The 12,915-nt window shown below is 44.0% G+C and overlaps 2 protein-coding genes across 2 annotated transcripts; one reads left to right on the top strand and one right to left on the bottom strand.

Moving 5' to 3' along the window:
* Nucleotides 1-418: 418 nt before the first annotated feature.
* On the bottom strand, nt 419-10,858 carry LOC119659196 (uncharacterized protein CG16817). The gene is made up of 5 exons (XM_038067158.1): nt 10,701-10,858; nt 1,715-1,798; nt 1,513-1,660; nt 1,345-1,453; nt 419-1,246 (listed from the first exon to the last, which is right to left on the bottom strand). The coding sequence occupies exons 1-5, from the start codon at nt 10,715-10,717 to the stop codon at nt 1,044-1,046; spliced, it is 561 nt and encodes a 186-aa protein (XP_037923086.1). The 5' UTR covers nt 10,718-10,858; the 3' UTR covers nt 419-1,043.
* A 278-nt stretch (nt 10,859-11,136) lies between these two features.
* Nucleotides 11,137-12,041, top strand: LOC119659197 (cytochrome c oxidase subunit 5A, mitochondrial). The gene is made up of 2 exons (XM_038067159.1): nt 11,137-11,297; nt 11,382-12,041. The coding sequence occupies exon 2, from the start codon at nt 11,404-11,406 to the stop codon at nt 11,860-11,862; it is 459 nt and encodes a 152-aa protein (XP_037923087.1). The 5' UTR covers nt 11,137-11,297; nt 11,382-11,403; the 3' UTR covers nt 11,863-12,041.
* The last annotated feature ends 874 nt before the right edge of the window (nt 12,042-12,915 follow it).

Below are 12,915 nucleotides of genomic sequence, written 5' to 3'. Positions count from 1 at the left end.
GAATAAAACTGGTGATGATATCAAGGCCTCCAGATCCAGCCTTTGATCAAAGAAAATGGCGTAACCGATCACGACAAGCCGATCCCGCTTGTAAAGGGGACAAAAGCTAAAGAAAAAGATAACGAGTGGAGCGGAATTATTCTGTAAGTGAAATTTGGCAAGTCATACAATGAGCCAATAAACAGTATGCAGCAACAAAATCCCATCTTACCCAAAGAATGCAGCACAAGAAAAATACCCGGAAAACTTCACAAACAGTTGACGAATTCTAGAGCAGCTGATAGAATATTATCCTAAGTAGAGCGTATATGATATGGACGTAGAAGAAAATTCTTGACGGGTACCGAATGTTAATAACAGATCAACATCTCTGGAATCCAAATATGGCAACTTTGACTGTTCATGTAAAACACAAATGTCCTTTCTTTTTGATTCAACAAAACGAGCAAACTGTATTTCCCAATCTTATGGTATAGCATTATCAGTTCGATTTTGTTGGGTTTAACTTATACGTGTATGTATGTCTCGTAAGGTTTGAGTTAATATAATTCCCTTCTGCTTGACTGCCAAACGTTTTATTTTTCCGTTACAATTAAAAATAATTTATTCGCATGAGATCATATCCAGTGTGATCCAAGCATTGCTATAAATTTTTGATTGTATTATATTCACATTCCATGTCGAGCAGTCATAAACCATATCCGCTATATTCCGAACAAAAAATCAATTAAAAGTATAAAAAATCAAATCTACGGACTTGCTATTCTGCCGGTGTTGTACAATATTTACAACAATATTATAAATCATCGCAGAAAAGATTGACAAAATTGGCATAGAGCAAACATATATCTATTCAGAAAGGATATGAGATTGTTATCTTCGTTGCAACTCCATAAAATTTAACCGATCAGGTGGTGTATATGTAGAATGAATGCTTTGGATTAAAGATTTTCGTAATTTTGCGTTGATTTTCTTACGTGTCCTTTTTAAATAGTAAGGATTTGATTGATGGTTTATTAATTTTTTTTGTATTGTTCACTAGTTTAGTTCTTTTGCTCCGTGGTAGTGTCGGTTTCAGCTGGCGCCGGATTATCTTTATTACTGTCACCTGAGCCGTCCGTTAAATTCGGGATATTCTCGTCGTCCGAGTCTTCCTCCTCGTCATCGAAGTCATCAAACGATGGTTTCTCGTCCTTACCAACACCCATATCTACTAACTTATTTAATAAATCCATGGATTCGGGTTCTATAATTTGAAAAAAAATAAAAGGTTATATTGTGTGCAAATTGGCACTGCTGAACTAATTAATATAGTGAGATTGAGAAATCCACAAATTTAGATACCTTGCTCTTGATCGGAATCGTCATCCTTCCACTTATTAAAATCTACCTTAAGGAAGTGTGGCTTCTTCTTGTCATTCGTTAGTGTTGGCCAGAAGGGTCCCGTTTCAGCCTAAACAAGTGATAAATTATGTTTTTAAAACCTGATAACATTCAAACTAATGAACTTACTTTGTAGATTTTAAACTCAAGGGATCGTTTACTATTTAAAAGCGTTACTTTATCTGGATTAATATTGCGGAGAAAGTTCAAGGTTACTTCGTAAGGTTTGTTTTCTAGTACAGATACCCCCTTAAAGTGCATACTATTCTCTGTGAATCTGCAAAGAAATTAAATATAAGAAGCATATCATTGAATTTTTCGAGGGATTTACTTGTAATCAACGTCTTTGCATTCCACATTCACCGTTACGTATAAAAGGTCAGATTGTTGAGCCCATGACACCGGTGGTGGTACTCTGAAAAAGAAACAGAATTGGTTACAGTTAAGAATTGGTAAGTTAATATATCTATAGAACCTTTAGAAAAGTTTTAGTTGCTTGCAAAGTAACTTGTACTTCAATTGCCATAGTTAAATATTTCGATGAGTTATGATCACTTCATACTTAATTTAAATGTTAAAAGTGCCCGGAAAACGGAGTGGTTAGAGCACAAGGGTATCGTACGGAAGGTCGCGGTTCAAATCTCACTGGTGGCAGTTGGATTTGTATCGCGATTTGACGTCGAATACCAATCGACACAGCTATGAATGAGTACCTGAGTCGAATCAGGGTAATAATCTCGGGGGCGTAATAATCGCCTACAGTGTACTGGAATCCTGTAGTATACCGTTACGGTCTTGAATGAAATGCTTGATCCAATATAGATGATTGCGCCAACGATTATTATTATTAATTTGTGGGCTAACAACCTGCAAATTTTAAAATTTTACTGTAACCGAAACGTCAACAACGCCTCGGAGAGGGACTGACCTCACGACTACTACACCTTTGGCTATTGAAAATGCACTACGATTGGTTTCTGGAATATGCGCACGCTTCCCGGTAATGGTAGCGACGGTCCTCAACTTGAGCGGGAATTCCAGCAATATAACTCGGCATTCTGGGCCTAAGCGAAGTAAGATGGTGGGATTCTGGAGAGTACTCCTATCCCTCTTGCGGCAATGTGCTTTTGTACTTTGGAAAGCCAAGTGGCTGCCGACTCGAATCCGATGTCGGATTGCTTCTGACTTCTACCGCGAGGTTCGTTCTCTTGACCTGGAAGCCGATTTCTGACAGACTTCTAACTGCAAGATTCCATTGCACCAACGGAGACTTTGTGATATAGTGGAGAAGGATGCTTTCTGTAAGCAATTAAACGCAATTCAGGGGAGGCTTCCTGAAGGTGACATCGTGATCATGATGGGTGATCTGAATGCCAAGGTGAGATCTGACAACACCTGGCTCGGACATATGATGGTGAAACACGATCTTGGCGACCGCAACGGTAATGGTGGGAGGTGCGTGGATTTCTGCAGTTTCCACCGTCTCGTCATTGCAGGCATATTGTTCGGGCATAGAGGTTGCCATAAGATCAGTTGGGTGTTGGGGTGAAATCCACTCTCGCAAGATGGTGGATGAGTGGGTCGCCCCAAGGACACGGCGCAGAACAGTAGAGGAGAAATGCGAGCGTCTCGGCAAGTCGTGGGGGTGAGCTGTACGACATTTAGATCGCAAACGATGGCGCGATATACCCCACTAAGAGGTGAATGACAACCACTTATATAAATATTTTCCCCAAGAACTTGTTCAGCCCAAAAGCATTCAGTGAACTTACTAGAATGATAATTGTGTGGATGTAATTCAGCGTCATAAGACGGTGCCTAGTTAACATATTTAGTGTGTGCTTGCTCTCTTGTATCACTCAGTACAGCCACACGTTAACTGCGGGTGGAGATAAGCGTAACCCAAGAAGACTATACACAGGAGAAGCAACTCCAACGACAAAGGGGCACGGAATCTCATTCTGCACCTTTCGAGAGGTAAGTGTGTCAGCGTCGCCTAGATTGTTTTCTTGTGTGTGCTTCTTCATCTTACCCCAGCAGAAAAGGGATGGATCCGCGAAATTGATCTGCGATGCATTTACTTATTTGCTCCTCACTTGGATCTATTGCCGCGAGTGTTGTCTCTTTGCTTCCCACCAAGCTTCCCATAGAGGAATTTCGAAGCATCATTCGCGCACTGATTCCATTGAGATCTATTACCATTAATCCGAAATAAATCTTTAAGGGAGCTTTGCCATTGTTTCTCACTGGGATGTGGGAAACCTGGGCAATGTCTATTATTACAACGTGCTCCATCTCTACTTTTGAAGCAGCGATCTGTTTCCCCTCGCTAGTACGAAATCTTTGTGCAAATTCTGCGAAACGTCAGAAGGGTAAACTCTACATATACAAGTATATTTCCTAAGCCTGGGCTGAGGTAAGGTCTCGAAGTAAGGAGACTTGTTAGTTCTCCCAGGCTTCCTTTTTTCGTCTGTAAAGTCGCTTCTCCGCTCGACGGAGTTCGTGATAGATCTCTGCGCGTGCCCGTGTTCTTTGAGAATGCAACATTAGTCGGTAAGCGGCATTCTTCCGTTCCGTTGCTAGATCCCATTCATCGTCGAACCAGCCGTTTCGACTTTTCTTGCGGCTGGGGAAAAGTATGTTTGTGGCCGTATAAATGATAACACTCTTCTGGTGGTTATGAAGATCATTTGTTGATGCTTCATCTGTTAGCCGCGGTTATTGCGGCATTCATTTCTCCCCTATAGGTACTATGAAGGGCTGTGTTTTGAACGGTTTCAGTAGTCACTCCAACCTGATTTTGAGAGGGGATTATAGGTGGTGTTGTAATTCGAGTGCGGAGCACTATGAAAACGTGATAGTGATCCGAGTTTATATTGGCCCGCTATAGGTTCTGACTTTCATCAAGGCTGAGTGCATAGCCTTTCGCTTATATTTTCAAAGCCGATTTCATATTTTGGCTGACTAAGAAACCTACTACGAGCAGATGGTTTACTGGATGGCCACTATAATATATAGTGTAGTGGATCTTTTCGAGGAAACCGGTCCCTATCAAGCACTGTTACATCTGCCTTGTATTGGGATAGGGTATCGGCTAGCTGCGCAGCTCTACGTATTGTCATTAATTCGGAATTTACATGTTCAAAATTGATTTTAAGGTTACTTACGTACAGCTGCTCACCAAGAGTTGGCTGCCAGCCCTTCTGATCTGGTGTACGGCGACTTAGTCCTCGACAAGAGAGATGAGAGATCTTGGAGAGATCAGATTGACTGCTAAGTCATTTCGTCAGGCGCAGCCAGTGGTCAACTTTCCTAAGAGTACCCACGGTGAGGACTGATGCCACTTGCAAGGGGCACAACCATACCAGGGCCCCTATTAGGTCCTCAAGGGTGAGGAGCGCGTGTTTAGATTGGACGTCGGAGGCAAGCTCAAAACGATCTCCTTAGACAACATGAAGTCTTTCTTACAGGAGGCAGGTGGCATTGGTAGGTGTGAGAGCCGCGTCTGTTTGGCCGGCTGCGGCCGAGTAACTTCGCTACGAGTTCAATTGCTGAAATTCCTTTCTTTCTGCTGAGGGCGAAGCGATATTTGAAATCCGCTTCACAGCCCTGACCATGCCGAGCAATGAGCAAGCCCGTCGAACAACTAAGAACGAGTGCGGAGTACTCGATCTCCAACATTTAATTAAAACGTGTGACGTCGTCCGCAGTTGAGTTTAAAAGTCTTCTTTTATTTAAATAGACTTTGCTTACATAGAAATAATTAGGACTAGCCTCATTCGTACATTCTGCGAGAATTGTTGGAATTTAAGATAAATTAATTGCGGGCATGGAAAGCAACAGAAGATGCTCGAAAAACAGAAATAATTGTATCCCCTGCTGAGAGCTATGGCAAATAGCCCGTTGTAGAAGGGACGGAGGAAAAACGAAAAGAGGAAGACACAGCTGAAGGAGACTGCATCTAGATAGCTGCTAGGACTCAAAAGCAGAATGCGAGGAGGGACAAGAGGCGACAACACGCATCCCCGCCAGAAAATCTTTTGCCTAAAGTGAAGTCGAACACGACTGGTGGAGCACCAAAAGGAAGAAAGAGGTGGGGGAGATGAAGGAGAATAGACTGCCACCTTTGCTTATTAAGTCGACGGAAGGCAAAACCTTTGCGGAAGTCCGCAACGAGATCCGTTATAAGATCAAGTCAGAGGACAGCAGAGTAGAAGCGTCTCTCATTCGAAGAAAGAAGGATGGTGCAGATCTCGTCAAACTAGGTCCGAAAACAACAAGGCACGTTCTGAGACGGCCATTGGGCTATTGGGAAAGAAGGCTCTGATTTCTAGCCTAGAACACATATAATAATAATCGTTGGCGCAACAATTCAATTGGATTAAGGCCTTGAAGTGTGATAGAGCACTTCATTCAAGGCCGTAACGGTACACTACAGGATTAGAGAGGGCAATGTGGTCAGCATTGCGCTCGCCCGAGATTTGACTCAGGTACTCATTCACAGCTGAGTCGATAGGTATTCGATGTCAAATAACGACACAAGTCGCACTGCCACCGGTGAAATTTGAACCGCGACCTTCCGTATGACAGCCTTGTGCTCTAACCACTCAGTTATTCGGACACTATTTTGTGTGAAATGTTAATACTCCAACCTCTGAACGAGTGCTCATTATAGAACAATGAATAAAGAAAAATAAATTGGGAGCGTTGCACATACTCTGCGGCGGTTTCGATGCTTTAGAGCAGAGGTGATGATGCTTCAGCTGACACTGCTGTAAATTCAATCTGATAACGACAGCCTGCAGAGCTTCCATTCGTAGGACATCGAGATGTGGCAAACCTTTTATTTCTTGGTGGACAGAACCTTATTTACAAGGTCAATGGGGATCCGTGGGTATTCGATTATAAACTGATAACCTGCAAGTCGACCCTGAGCTGCCGTCCGCGTACCGGGCATTTTGCATGCTCCCCATGGCCCGTAAAGTCCTCGAAACGCTCATGGAGAGTAGACTTGCGGAAGCGATACGTATTGCCGGAGACTTATCTGCACGGCAGTTCGATTTTAGAACAAGGGGATTCACAGTGCATGCTGTCATGCAACGAAACGAGAAGCTGCTGACGGAGAAGGATGAAGGCGAGTCTCCCGCGTCTAAAAACGGCACAAATTGTACCAACTGGTCCTCCAAGTTGGGTAGGGCTGACAACCCTACACGGAAAACTAAAGTTATGAAGCCACAACAGGAGCCTCGGACTGGACGGATAATACAACGACGAACCCGGAAAAGACAAAGGAATAACGTTTTGCGCGTTTTCTCATGGAACGTGCGCTTCCTGTATGAGAGATGAAGCTGCCAAGCAACTAGCCGATACCCTGTTCCAATATAGGGCTGATGTAACAGTGTTATAGGACATGCGTTGGACAGGGACCGGTTTCCTGGAGAAGAGTCGCTACACCATATATTATAGCGACCATCCAGTAAACCATATGCTCGGAGTAGGTTTCTTAGTCAGCCAAAAAATGAAACCTGCTGTTATCGGCTTTGAAGACATAAGTGAACGGCTATGCACTCTGCGCTTGCAAGGCAAATTTAAAAATATAAGCCTCATTAACGTTCACGCCCCTACAGAGGAGACTGCAGAGTCGAAGAAGGATACCTTCTACGAGGCAGTAGAACGAACTCTCGAAGCCTATCCCAGATATGAAATCAAAATCATACTTGGGGGTTTTAACAGCCAAATAGGGACGAAGCCTGTATTCAGGCGATACGTTGACTCCCATAGCTTACACTAAAATACAAATGATAACGGACTGCGGATCATTCAATTAGCAGTGTCACATGAAATGGTTGTTAGAAGTACCTGGTTTGCGAGGAAAGCGGTCCACAAACATACGTGGGCCTCTCCAGACAGAACCACTTTCAACCAAATTGACCACGTGTTGATCGAACGCCGCCACCTCTCAGATTTGATAAATATCAACATATAGGGGGGGCAATATAGACTCGGATCACTATCTCGTTGGCATGGTGTTCCGAGCTCGAATAACAACACCACCCAGAATCCTCTCTGACGATCAGGTGAGAGTTAACACTGAAGCCATCCACAACACATCCCTCCGCAACCTCTATAAGAGGGAAAAGGATGTCGCAATAACCGCAGTCAACAGAGATCCTGGAGATGAAGCATCAACTAATGATCTTCACAATCACCAGAAGAACGTTATCATAAATACGGCCACAAACATACTTGGCCCCAGCCGCAAAAAGAGTCGGAACGGCTGGTTTGACGATGAATGTAAGCTAGCAATGGAATGGAAGAGTGCTGTATACCGAGTAATGCTGCATTCTTAAAGGATGCGGGCACGCGCGGAGACTTATCACGAACTCCGGCGAACGGAGAAGCGACTTCACAGACGGAAAGAGGAAGCCCTTGAGAACCGACAGGTCTGTGAACTCGAGAAGTACAGGGAGCAATCGCACCAAGCGCGGAAGTTTCACCAACAAGTCAACAGGATGAAGTCTTACACACCTCGATGTGTACCCTGCCGAGACAAAGAGGGAAATCTGATTACCGACAGAATGGGCATATTGGAGCGATGGGTTGAGTACTTTGATGAAGTACTGAACAATCAGAACATCGGCAATTTGGAGGTCCGCCAACTGAAGACGACGGACAAATACTGCCACCACCAAGTATAGAAGAAACAGTTCGTGGAATTGATCGGCTTATCACACAGTGCAGTAATTAGAGAAGCGTCACGTTACTGAGTACCATCTGTAAGATATCTGGCGATGTCCTATCATGCGTCTTCTTTAACCTGGCCCTGGAGAAAGTGATCCGTGATGCTGAGGTAAATTCCGAGGTACGATTCCCAACTACTGGCTTATGCTGATCATGGGAAGAACGACCCGAGACGTACAAACTGCCTTCATCCAAATCGAGCAGGCGGCAATCGGCACGAGATCTTGGGCTGCACATCAATGAAAGCAAGACAAACGCTGGCGCCAAAAATAAACCAACCAAAAACATCAAACCGCACTGGTCAAACGGAAAGAATAAAGATAGGAGACTACAACTTTGGGACCGTTGATAATTTCTCCTATATAGGGTCGAAAATCACAACCAATAACAGCTGCAATGATGAAATCTGCACACGGTTGTTGGCAGCCAACAGAGCCTATTTCAGCTTACAAAAACTGTTCCGCTCTCAAAGTCGCACCATAGGATCAAAGCTCTTACTGTACAAAACATTCTTGCCAGTCCTCATGTATTCTTCGGAGACTTGGGTTCTTAGAAAGAAGAATTGCAAACTCTTGGCCGCGTTCGGGAGAAGAATCCGCCGAAGAATTTTGGGCCCCATACCAAAGGATGGACGATTTCGTAGACTGCATAACGACGAAATCTATGAGCGATACCATGACCGTCAGGTTATGGATCTCAATAGGTTGCGGTGGGCGGGTCACTTAATCCGTATTGATGAGAATGATTCAGCACAGAAAGCCTATAAGGGCAATATCTTTGGTAGAAAAAGAAGACGAGGCAAACCCTGCCTGAGATGGAACGATGGCGTAGATCAGGACGCCAGACAGCTTTAGGGAGGTCGAATTGATGGACCTCGGCGCAAACCGGGATGTATGGAGTTCCTTATTAAGGCAGGTCTAGACCGGATACTAGTCGTTGCGCCGTTGATTTGTGCAGCAAGGCACGAAACAATATTTGATCGTCCTCCTTGGCATTTCACGCGGGAAATTTTGACAATTTATATTTTTCTGAGCAACTGCCAGTTGCCGGGCTACGAAAGTTTCGTGACTCGACTTGTGATGTCAGCCAACATGGCACGGGCTTTTCAGTATCTTTAAATTTTAGAATACTGATTATAGTTTTTTGTCAAAAACGGTCTTTGAGTTTTGTTAGATTGCACCAAAGAAGTCATTTCCGTCATTAGTGAAAATAAGGCACGGAGTCTATTCTCTGACGACGGTTAGATGTTTAGTTTGTAGTCCGACGGAGTACCATTGCGAGACGCGGATCAGAACCAGATACCAGTGGGCATGCTGATTAGAAGAAGGAAGTAGCAGTGATACGTTGATAAGAGCCTCTCGACTTCATCTAGGTCAGGGTTATGATCGACCAAATGGCACAATCGACGGGTTTCTGAGCGAGACAAAGACTAAAGAAGAACTGAAAATATATCATTCAATGGAACTCATTATTCCAGGATAGTCGACAAATTCGTAACTGTAGAGTTGTGGGGCACAGGAGAATGGAGGAAAAGTGTAAGTTCCCCAGACACAAACACGCGGAAACATGAATCGAGGTATCAATAGTACATAAAAATATAAATCTTATCGTTAGCGCTGGCGTCATGGGCTAACAGTCCAACATACTTTATCTTGGGGGGTGCTGTGCTTAACTGTTAGTGTGACGGCCTCTATTCGGTGTTGCTCAACTGTCGGCCTTTAATTAAATTAAGCGATAAAAGTAAATTTGAAAGTACAAATGCAACTCACAGACTTTATCGTCTTTAACTCATGACGCCCTGACGCTTTGGCTGTGAAGAGATTTAAGCATGCCCCCGTGCTTCATCTATTCCACTTTGAACTAATCTTCATATCTAGAAACTGGGGTGGCGATGTTAGATGGCAATTTGCCCTTTGCAGACATCAAACTTCTAATCAAAAGGGCTGCAATCGTACGGAAAACGTACAAAAGTTGCATCTATTCAATTTTCTATAAAAACGAAGGTGCCATCAAAAAACTCTTTTGAACTTCTGCCTTTATATGCGGGACGGGACAACAGTGTTTAATTAGGCTGGCGTGCGGCATCCAATTGACTTTGCATGATTCACTGGCACGACTCTGGCTTCTCCTACGCCACGCTCCATGAAAACAATTCCCGCATTGGATCTCGCCGGCTGGCAAAACCAAAGTGGAATTGTCAATACCCGAGCATCGGAAATTTCCCTGCGGAACCAATCTTGCGCGCATACCTTCAGAATCGTCGACAGTAAGTTCGAGAACCTGACCCGCGAGCACAACATAACCTTTGTCCTTCTCCCCACACCCAAGCCGCACATCCGCTCCTTCCATTTTCAGCGGTTAAACTATGGCCCTAATCAGTCCATTCATCCACGAGATCGAATTGGGGGCATACCATGCTTGATAAATATTAGGCGGTGTCAATATCGATTCGTAATCAACTCAGTAAAATGGACGCCGGGGGAAACACGCGCCGGACAACTTCGTAATTGTCGATCGACGAATAAATGCATTTACACCGCAAAGCGCTTTGAATGAAAGTTGAATTGGTTACTTACGCTGCATCTGGTGACATCTTAATATGGATTCCGTATTACTTTCGTCGAAACACTCAAACGCGAATTGAAATTCTTCAAAAAAAATAACTCCGTCTGCGACAAGAAGACAAGGGAAATGTATTCACGATGAATGTCAATTTACAATCTATGAGCGATTTTATGTCACTTGACGCAGTTGATGAAGTTTCTTCTACGGATGGGCTGCGACGATTTGGGTACAGTGCGATTAGTAAGTTGAATTTCACCCTCAAACGTTTTCGAGCTATAAAATAGTAATATTGAGAATTTAATATAGAGTAAGGGTTGGATTGAATTTCATTCAAGAATTATATTTGCGAGCTCAATATAGGGAAATTAACCCCCATCATAACATCATAATGAGGCGTGAGTTGGGTATCGACGCACTTTTAAGGATTAGTGTACTAAAAATAGGCGTATTACAAAAGCTTTCATGCCCCCAACGAACGCAGTCGCCCCACCGACGAAGTGTCACGTTATACGGACCCGTGCTTAATTTCCACAGACCGAACTGGCCTATTTTTTTGATAGCTTTGACGTCCGTCGGTGTGAGCGAGTTTTTTTTCGTCTTGATAAAACGTATGTGTTACTTAATACTCGCGGACACATTTCATTAAATCGAGCTAGTGTTTCAGATTTCATTTCGAACCCTTCCAATTTCAGGCAGATTGACACTTGAGTGAAAATGTTGCGATCGGCTGCCGCACAACTCACAGGAGTAGTGAAAGGATCGATGGGCATGTCTGCGGCCCGTATCGCAGCCGTCGGTGGAGTACGTGCCTCTCATGGGCATGCCGAGACCGACGAGCAATTCGACCAACGCTACGAGGCGTTCTTCAACCGCAAGGACATCGATGGCTGGGAAGTGCGTAAGGGCATGAACGACATCCTCGGCATGGACTTGGTGCCGGACCCAAAGATCATTTCCGCTGGCCTGAAGGCTTGTCGTCGGGTCAACGACTATGCTCTGGCCGTGAGGTGGTTGGAAGGATGCAAGGACAAGTGCGGCGCCAAGACGGCAGAGATCTACCCATACCTCTTGAATGAAATCCGCCCGACTTTGAACGAGTTGGGAGTCCTTACGCCCGAGGAAATGGGCTACGACTGTCCCGAATTGGCATTGAAGACAGTTTACGATGACTAGATGTAGCCGCCTTTCCAAGTAGTTTCTTTATAATGTATAAATTGGTGAAGAAAACTTAATTGTTATGTAATCGATTTCAATGGCCTGCCAGTATCAGTGCGTAAAGTAAGGTTAGAACGAAGCAGTTTGTCATCAATGAGGAATGCCATGCCCGAATAAAGTTCTGTATAATTCCACAATTCTTGTTTTGATTCTGCTCCTGATAGGGTAATTGGTGCAGTAGCGTTGGGGGTTAGAAGTTTTCAGAACCAACATCTAAAATGTGCTAGTTCTGCCTGTCGAAAAGCGCCATAGTTGGTATCGGCTCATTTATTCTTTGTCACAAATGGTCGACCTAAGGAGTACTCTTCTTGCTCATATCCCAATTTTATTTTCTAGGTCCTTTTAGGAATCTGAGAAACTGCGGTTCTTCCATTTCAATCGCGTTATTAGAACTTCGGTTCCATATTCAACATTTTATTTGCAAAATCTTTGCCAAACGTGGCTTCCAGGCAGAGGGAGGAATTGAAACGGATGGACTGTGTCTGCGTTAGATTTTCGTCTACTATTGTAGCTCAGCCTGAAATTAGTAGACAATTAATAGACGGTATCGGAGTAACTATCGTGGCTAGAGGAAGCTCGTGTGACACTCCCGGAGCATAAAACCGAGGTAGTTTTGATTACCAAGCGAATGAAACAGACGTCGATAAAGATCAGGATTGGTGAACACTTCATACAGTCGCAGCCAACGCTTAAATCCCTAGGACTCATGGTTTACCAAAGACTGAAATTCAAATCCCATCTTGAAAATTTAGCAACCAACGCTTCCGGAGTGGCTACATTGTTGGCAAGAATGTTACCAAATATAGGTGGACCTCGGCAAAGCCGTTGGCATCTGATCTCGAGTGTTGTTAGCTCCCATCGTGTTTTATGCAGCTCCAGTCTGGGCATCGTCTTTGAAGGTGGAAGCAAACAGAAGAAAAATCGCAGCCCCATACCGATTGAGTGCATTGCGAACATCATGCGCTTATCGTACAACTTCAGATGAAGCAGTTTGTGTGATAGCTGACATGA

Source organism: Hermetia illucens, chromosome 6 (genome assembly GCF_905115235.1).
Source record: "Hermetia illucens chromosome 6, iHerIll2.2.curated.20191125, whole genome shotgun sequence".
NCBI classification, from domain to species: domain Eukaryota; kingdom Metazoa; phylum Arthropoda; class Insecta; order Diptera; family Stratiomyidae; genus Hermetia; species Hermetia illucens.
Note: the sequence above shows the minus strand (reverse complement) of the source record. Positions and strands in the feature narration are given on the sequence as shown.

Bases quoted from the DNA above. Each gene is read 5' to 3' on its own strand.
- LOC119659196 (XM_038067158.1), bottom strand. The intron at 1,454-1,512 runs GTAAGTTCATTA...TCACTTGTTTAG, and splicing joins TTGAGTTTAAAATCTACAAA to GCTGAAACGGGACCCTTCTG. The intron at 1,247-1,344 runs GTATCTAAATTT...TTCAAATTATAG, and splicing joins CGATTCCGATCAAGAGCAAG to AACCCGAATCCATGGATTTA.
- LOC119659197 (XM_038067159.1), top strand. From the start codon at position 11,404: ATGTTGCGATCGGCTGCCGCACAACTCACAGGAGTAGTGAAAGGATCG.